The sequence below is a fragment of the Guillardia theta genome, assembly GCF_000315625.1.
Source record: "Guillardia theta CCMP2712 unplaced genomic scaffold GUITHscaffold_85, whole genome shotgun sequence".
Classification (NCBI taxonomy): Eukaryota; class Cryptophyceae; order Pyrenomonadales; family Geminigeraceae; genus Guillardia; species Guillardia theta.
The window spans coordinates 285,155-293,467 of record NW_005434589.1 but is presented as its reverse complement, the minus strand read 5'-3'; the positions used below and the strand labels follow the sequence as shown (position 1 = coordinate 293,467).

Below are 8,313 nucleotides of genomic sequence, written 5' to 3'. Positions count from 1 at the left end.
ATGGAATGTATTTAATCAAGAGAAATTTTCGGGTACCATCGTGTTAACGGGCCAGGGTTATAGTCAGGGAAGATACATAGCCGAGGCCGACCATACAATGTGTGGAAACAGTGCAGTGCATCTTAAATCGCAAGCGATCAATATGTTGAGGGGGGGGGGTCACCGTGCGATAACACGTCGGGTCTTGCAAGATGGATGTAATGCAGGAAGACTGGCCGGTGCACTCTGTGATGATGACGCTGGTGACAGGAGCCGGGGGGAGCCGCTGCTGTGCTACCGAGACGCCTTCCCCAAGAACAGAGATGAGGAGGGGCTGTGGGGGGAGAGAGATCACGTTCAGGTTCTGGACCTGGAAGGTGAAGGAGATTCGATGCCCGGCATCGAAGCAGCGGCTGAGGGAGACGTAGACTGAGTCTGCACTCGGCCTCCTGCACCACTGCTGGTCCACCACAGAGCCGAACCGCACCAGGTTGGTTCTGTTGGAACGCGCGCACATCCACTGCAAGTCATCGGCAGCCTTCCAGAAGAAACCTTGAGCCGAGACGCCCTCGCCGACGACGTTGATGTTGGACTCGATAATTTCTCCCGTCTTCACCATGTTCGTCCCCGACGGCTCCCACCTTCTGACATCTCGGAGGCCGGAGACCTGTACCCAGCAACCGGCCGCTAGCCTGACGTTCGTCTCCAGCTGGACCGTTAGCTCGTTCATCTCCAGCTCGACCTTCTGGGTCTCGCTGCCCTGCAGGAACAGGAACGAGGGCTGCGAGCTGGAGTTTGCGAAGAACAGCTCGCCGAGGGTCACGTTCCCCCTCACTCTGCTCCGAAGCACCTTGAAGCTCCCGCTTGGATGCGCCGCCTCGAGAAACAGCTGGGGTGCGCTCGTCCTCGGTCTGAGCGAGTTGCGGAGGGAGAAGCTCAGGTCCAGCCCGTAGACTTGCTGGAACGATGGGAGGACGGCGAAGATGAGTGTACCAGCGTTCTGATCCCACGAGCCCGAGAAGGAGGGAGGGAGGTCAGTGCCCAAGATCGGGACGCCTCGTCGGCAGACGGCTGAGGACGATTCGAAGATGCAGGAAGTGCCGGTGTCGCAGGTAGGAGGAGCAAGCTGGGGAGAGCAGAGGGCGGGAGGGGTCGCCATGTCAAGAAGGCCAGAGAGGGTGATTAGGGTGCCGGAGGGGATGCTGATGTTCGTCTGGAACGAGAGAGAGATGGAGTTGATTCCGTTTCCCACCTGAGAGCTCCCTAGCACGGGGTTGCTCTCCGTAGCGGTCGCGTAGAAGTAGAGGTTCGTCTGCGCCAGCACGTCGATGCCGATCGCTGGCGTGTAGGTTTGGAAGCGGAAGCCACCTCCCCGCGCGATGATACTCGGGTAGAGGACTTGGTTGCCGGTCGTGGGGTTCTTGAGGTCGAACTGTACCTGGATGCGGGGGAGGCAGACGTCGTCCTTGGAGGGGGTCGAGCATGTGGCGATGCCGTCGGGGGGGCGGAACTTCAGCTGCCCCCTCCTCCAGTTCCAGCTGCCGATCCCTTGCGAGAGCTCGACGCTTAAGGAGATGACTGCTCGAATCGCCATCTCCCCGAAGGAGCATCCCAGCTTGCTCACGTCCGGGCTCGGGACCAGCTCGACCTGCAAAACCTGAAGGCACCGTGAGAACCATCGAGAATATTACAATCTCCTCCTCCACCTCCACCTCCTCTTCACTCCTTTCCTCTTCTCCTCCTCTTCTCCATTCGCTCTCTTCCTCCTCCTCCTTCCCCTCCCTCCCCTCTTCACTCCTCCCCTCTCCTCCTTCTACTCTTCCCCTTTCCATTTCCCCCCCCTTTCCTCTCTCTTCTTCCTCATTCCCCTTCCCCGCACTCTTCCTTATCGCATTACATTGCCGTAAAGCCCCACGAGGTCCTGCAAGTCGAAGTTTCGTAGGACTGTTCTCTTGTCGAGGCTGCACGGACCGCAACCCTGCCATGGCCCAGCGCTGTAGCGAGTGCTAGGGACCATCGTCCCATCCTGGCAACGGGAGCCTCCTTCTCTCCACTGGCAGATGATGATAGAGGAGATGAACTTCTTGCTTGCTCCGAAGTCGATGCAGAAGACGGACACCTGGTGGGCAGGGTCAGTACAAGGGCAGCAGCATCGTCGCCCTTACGTCGAGGGTCGTTCGGTGTAGCGACAATGACGACACGGAGTCTAACATCTTAGACACGTTGACCATGGCCGAGCAAAGGTCACTTCCTTGGCAAGTGACCTCGTTTGTGAGCCGAAAGTTACCCAGCAGCAGACCGAACCTTGAGTTGTCGTTGGTCTGCGGGAAAAGTCAAACTCACTTCGCTTGCCATTCCTTTCCCTCTATCGTCCTCATCCTTCAAGATGATTGCTGTTCCCTCTCATTCATCCTCACTACCTCCTCCCCCTCTCCCTCCTCCCCTGCCCTTCCGCTTCTACTGATGGCTGCCATCTATGCGCCAGCGAAAACATCTCAACGCGTTCCAACTTCACTCACCAATGTATTGGTGATTCCTGTCACAGTGATAGCGGCATACTCGGGGAAAGTGACGGGGATGTTTGACAGCAGCTGCAACGTGTATCGATATCCCGTACTGAGCCTGTCGTTGCTGGCCTTTAGCTCGACATGAACCCAATCAAGAGGGAGCGACGCGCTCAGCACCCCGTCCCCTCCGAACACTGAGCTGGCAGCGGTGGCAGGGACATACAAGCTGGAGGAGGAGGAGGAGGAGGAGGAGCAGAAGGAGACAGAGGGGTACTTGGAAGGCTGGGAGGAGGAGGGGTTGATGAGGGCAAAGGAGATGTGCTGCCAGTCTCCAGAGTCGTAGGGGATGGATGGGATCGTGAGCTCGCCTGCTAGCTGGGACCAGGCTCCCTGCACCCACAGGCTGGTCAGCAAGAAAGCAGCTTGGCAAGGCAGTACTCTTACCAAGACCGAGTGGGTCGACAAGAGGCTTTTCCTGACCTTGATGAGAATCTTGGCGTCAAGCAAGAAGCCGCCGCACGTCCCTGCGTTCACTTGAGAGGTCACGCCCGCCTGCCACATGTCAGAGGGGAGGGGGAGGCAGGAGGAGGAGAACCTGCACGACTATCTCTTTTCCGAGCCTTCCTGTAAAAGAGGAGATAGAAGTCTCTTGCAGCATCGTAACGAAGGTACCGCAGGCGTTGCTGCAAGAGGCGAAGGGCCCGGGGCTGAGGAGCTGCGCGAGGCTGTTGCCGTTGACGCTGAGCGACTGGAGTCCCTCCCCGCAGCTGTCAAAGTCGCTGCATGCTACGTCGACTCGGAGAAGGACGTCAAGGATCTGCTCTCCATTAGCCAGGAAGCCGCTGAGCCTTGTAGAGCAGGTGGTGTTGCTCCTGCAGGAGAGCACGTGCTCCTCGTCCACCACTGTGTTGCCGTAGATCAGCAGGCTCGCCGTGTCCTCCGTCTGCGTCCCGGTAAGACCTGAGATGGTGAGGATGCCGGAGGGAGGACGACTGGGGAAGCGGAAAAGGAAGTTGATGATGTTGCTCTGCGACGGCATCTTGCTGCTCTCGAACGCCGCGAGGAATCCGAAGCTCCCAGCTGCGCTCGTAGCTGGGCAGACATTCTGGATGGTCAGGGAGATGCCGGTGGAGATCCAACCCTGATCGGTTGGGCTGGTGGGAGGAGGGATGAAGAGGCAGAGCTGGTACGTGAGGGGGACGAGGAAGTTGCTGGACTTCAGGATCGATGTGTCCATGGCAATGAAGGAGTTGAAACCTGGAGCGAGCAGGAACAACGAGTGTCCTGAGCGGGAGGGGCCGGCGAGCGCGTTGTTTGCAACGGCAGTGTCCGTGCAGTCAGCCCTGCTCATGATCAGCGAGGCCTTGGTTGCCTTCTGCAGCTGAGCGCTGCCCTCGAACGCCATGGCGACTCCGTCGGACTTGAGCAGGACGGCAGACTGAGCGCGAGGCTGGCTGTTCACCTTGATGTACGTAAGGGTGTCCTGCAGACGGCAAGAAATCCCCGTGGAGGAGAAGAACTTGTCCGTCCTTCCCCTGTAGCAAACCTGGTAGAGCCCGGGCAGCATGATGGCGAGCTGGGAGGGGAGGAGCACCGTCCTGCTCGTGTCCTGGAAGATGAGGTGGCCGGTGGAGTTCGCGCTTGCCCCTGCTGGGTTGTTGTTGGGGTTCGAGCAGCTGAGGGTTGCGGGGATCATGGAGAGCGTCTCTCCCGGCTCTCCGATCCTGCTCCTGTAGTAGCTGAACTTTGCGCCCTCGCTCCTGGGAGCAGCCGCCCTGAGGCCATAACGAGGCATCACGTCGTTGACAACCACCCCCAGCACGTCATCGTGAACTCGCAGCGACAGTCCCGTGCTCCTCCATGTGCTGCTTCCGGCTTTGCGGAAGCAGATCTGATAGACTTCGTAGTCCAGCAGCCCCTCAGCACTCAAGAAGGTGTCGATGACGACGGAGGAGGAGGAAGAGTCCGTGGGGAAGGTCCTGTCGGTTGTCTTGGCGCTGAGAGCGAGGAGCGAGTTCACGGCCACCTCGTCCTCGCAAGAGAACCAGTTGCCAATGAACGTGACGGCGTCTCCGATCCTGCCGGGGGTGGAGCAAGAGGAGTCAAGGCAGTAGCCAAGGAGATTCCCTCGCTCCTTGAGGGCAGAGGAAGACAAAGCAGAGACCTCGTTGACCACCAGGGAGAAGATCTCCTGCTGGATTTCAATCACGATCCCGGTGCTGACGAAGGAGGAGGAGGTATTCGACTTGAAGCAGATCTGATAGAAACCCGTGCTCATGCTCGGCACACCTGAGAGATCGACAAACGAGAAGAGGTTGTCGACGGCGCTGATGTGACCTGAGAACTTCGAGCCCAAGGCTGGCGGGTTGTCGTCCCTCAAGGTGCAGTCACCGCTCAGCAAGATGAGGGAGATCTTGTCGCTGGTGCTCCCCGTCAGCTGATTTCCAGACAGGATCCTCAAGATGTTCTGAGATGACTTGGGCATGGCGACTCGCAGGCCGTTGTTGGGAGTGCAGTCGTTGACGGTGAGCTGAATCACGTCCTCCTGCACCTTGACGGCTATCCCCGTCGTCATGAACGTCAAGGCGCCCGACGGCTTGAAGCAAACTTGATAGAGGCCGACGCCGAGAACTCCGACGGGCCCGAAGAGATTGTCCACCAGGTTGATGTCAAGCGTCTGGTAAGGGCTGAGCGTGTTCATGTGTAGGTACTGACCGGCGGGGCCGAGCGGGGGGTTGTCGTTGACGAGGTCAAGGCAGTTGAGCTGATGGGGGATAAAGGAGACTGAGCCGACCGAAGTTAGCCTTATAAGGTTCCCAACGTTCTTTGCCACGACAGTTCGCAGGCCAGGGTTTCTGCCCTCTTGGTTGGGGGTGTATGTGAGAGGCATGTTCACGAACAGGCCCGTCAACGCTGATTGGGGAGAGGTCAGGAGTCCAGCCGTACGGAAGCCTGTGTCCACACTAGTCGGCGACGTGCCGTTGGGGCGGAAGCAGATCTTGTAGGTAGAGGTCGGCAGCTGAGTGAGAAAGAGAAGCGGCGAGAAAGTCAGCGAGTCAGGGCCAGAAGCTGACGACAGGGAAACCAAACTGAGCCGACCTGAAGTGATCCCGTCAAAAGACGCTGGGATGTGCGAGGGGTTCTCGCAGTCCAGCCGGGGGGGGAGGAGGGAGATTTCATCTCCCAGCACCGGAGCTCGAGGCCCAAAGGAAACGAGGGTGACCTTGGGGTCCGTCGGGATGGCTGTGATGATCCCAGCGTTGGGTCTGATCCCGTTGACCTGTCAAATGGATCAGCAGGGGAGGAGGAGAGCCGGTAACGGCTGGCTTACCTGCAGTCCAGCAATCTCAGTCTGCAGAGTCAAAGAAATCCCTGAGTTCATGAAACCGGCAGCGGATTGAGATGCCGAGGTATAGCACACAGTGTAAGTGGCTGGGACGAGGCTGCCGCTCGTCCCGAAGATTCGACGGGTCTCCGTCACATTTGCGGGCTGTCCAGGACCTGAGAAAGTCAGCTGCAGGCTGATGCTTGCTTGGGTGCAGTCCTCATTTGCTCTCATCAGCCCGATAGAGATTTTCGCTGTGGCCCCATAGTACACGAGGCTGTGGAAGTCGAAAGGTGGCAGCCTGATCCTCTGGCCATCTCCTAGGTTGTTGTTCCCTCCTATGGCTCCGTTGAGCTCGATGCTGGTAATGGAGTCTTGTATCTGCACAGATACTCCCGTAGGGCTCCAGACAGGCCAGCACTCGAAGTAGGAGCACGCAGCAGCAGGCCTGAAGCACACCTGATAGCTTCCTCTCGGGGTGAAGGAGAGATTGACCAGCCGCCGTTCCGTGGACGGGCTGCAGGAATTCTCAAACGAACCGAGGCAGGTGGTTGACCCGAGCACTTTGTCATTCCCGTGAGCGCTCAAGAAGTTGGAGGCGGCGAACTGATCCGGCACGCTTGGGTCGCACTCCTTGATCTTCTGCGTTTGGCAGAGGTCGCTGCAGCTTTTCCAGACCTCAATCAAGGCAACGGAGTCGCCAGGACTCCCATCATTCACACTCAGATACTTCAGCACAATCTTGCTTGTCTTCGGAATCGTGACCTTCAGCCCATTCAGAGGGCTCAGCCCGTTGACTTCAAGACCGAAGATCAGTTTCTGTACCGTCAGGTATGTTCCTGTCGATGACCAAAAGCTGCTCCCCGCTTTTTTGAAGCAGAGCTGGTAGGTAGCTGGCGGTAGAAACCCACCTGACTTCAAGATACTGTCTACGGCAGACTGCGGACCAAGAAATCCAGAGGATGCTGGAGAGAGGAAACCCGAGTATCCTTGCGTTGGAGAAGCTGGGTTCGTTGAGGATTCACACATTTGAGCGACAGGGATGAAGGAAACTTGATCTCCAGCCCCAAGGGTTGAGGTACAATTCCAATTGGTACACACCCTAATCAGTTGATTCAAAGCTTGTGGGACATAAATACTGATCGCGGGGATTCCGTTCGCTTCGATGTGAGCAACCTTTGATTGCAAGTTGACGAAGACCCCAGATTCCAACCAGTTGGTTGACCCAGCAAACAGATTATAGCAGATCTTGTACATTCCACTTGTCATACTGTTGAGCGCTTGTGAAGGATAGATGTAATTCAGACCAGACACTAGTACAGCTTGAGACGAAGTTGAAGCTTTGCTTGTAATACTTGAGCATGTTTTCTCTGGTAGAATTGCAGCTATATCTCCCAGTGCCTGTGATTTTCGGTTGTATGTGGAGAGTTTTGCTTTTATCTGCTTGGTACAATCTGAAAAATTACAGATCTGCTGCGGAATCGTCAAATTGTATCCAATCACATCATCCAGTTGAATTCCTATCAGATTATCTTGAACTTCCATGTTCCCACCAAGAAAGCAGGCTCCCGTTTTCGAAGAGGCTGGGCAGATGCACATCTTGTTGATAGCTGGTGAAAGTTTGGTGAAATCCATAACAGCACTTCGCAGGTCGCCTACTGTTGCGTTGGTCAACGCGCTCGCTGAGATTGTGGCCAAGGCAGAGGTGCAGCTGCCGGCAGAGCTGATCATGTACAACTTGTCTCCACTTGCAGGGACTTGATTGGTGTTGTATGTCCCTCCCAACAAGATCCGGAGGGAAGTCCTCGGAACTATCATGGTGCCCCCCACTGCTCGTCCTGGAGAAGCTTCCAAGTAAAGATCTGCATGGGACGATGGGAGGGAGGGCAGGAGGAGGGCGAGCAGCAGCACCGGCTGCACGAGCATGGCTTCCCTCATACCCTGCTTGTCGGCATTGGGCGACCCTCCGATGCCAGGGACCTCGACGAGGAAGAAAATAAAGATGTCAAACATTGACTAATTGTGCAGGATCATTTGAACTATTCATATCGAGTGTGCCTCAGACTCTGATAGTGATGTTTTGGAAGCAGCCAAGATACAGTTAGATCAGTAAATCGCTGCCCCAAACTTTCCTTCTTGGGACCCATGGCGGGTTTCAAGAGACCTTTCCGCCATGGCAGCACGTGGAGCTCGAGAGAGAGAAGATGGTGATCAGAGTGCTTTCCAAGACAGCTGCCCCTCCCTCCCTCCATGGCACCCTGAATGCCGAAGTCCATGATCGTGGGCATGTGCCGGAGCAGGCTCAAGGATCGGCACAGTCCCTCCCTCCTCCAGCCCCTGAGCCCCTTTCAACGCATGCGCAGACAAGTTCGGGTGAGCGGATAGCACAGGAGCCTCGTTCAACCAGGACAAGTCAAAGAGATGGAAGCAGGGAGGCGCCTCCGGCCTTTCCATCTCCGTCAAACCGCTCCATCAACGAGAGCTGCGGACGACCGCGAAATC

At 57.0% G+C, this 8,313-nt stretch overlaps 1 protein-coding gene across 1 annotated transcript in view; it reads right to left on the bottom strand.

The window, feature by feature from the left end:
- Positions 1 to 7,824, bottom strand: part of GUITHDRAFT_115535 (hypothetical protein) — a gene marked incomplete at both ends in the record, with an annotated part of 20,001 nt that extends 12,177 nt beyond the window's left edge. The window contains 7 exons of the mRNA XM_005825319.1: positions 164 to 1,636; positions 1,877 to 2,098; positions 2,145 to 2,300; positions 2,499 to 2,876; positions 2,931 to 3,038; positions 3,082 to 5,766; positions 5,818 to 7,824. Of these exons, the coding sequence (XP_005825376.1) occupies positions 164 to 1,636; positions 1,877 to 2,098; positions 2,145 to 2,300; positions 2,499 to 2,876; positions 2,931 to 3,038; positions 3,082 to 5,766; positions 5,818 to 7,824 (7,029 nt within the window). The remainder of the gene's footprint in view (positions 1 to 163; positions 1,637 to 1,876; positions 2,099 to 2,144; positions 2,301 to 2,498; positions 2,877 to 2,930; positions 3,039 to 3,081; positions 5,767 to 5,817) is intronic.
- Between the last annotated feature and the right edge of the window lie 489 nt (positions 7,825 to 8,313).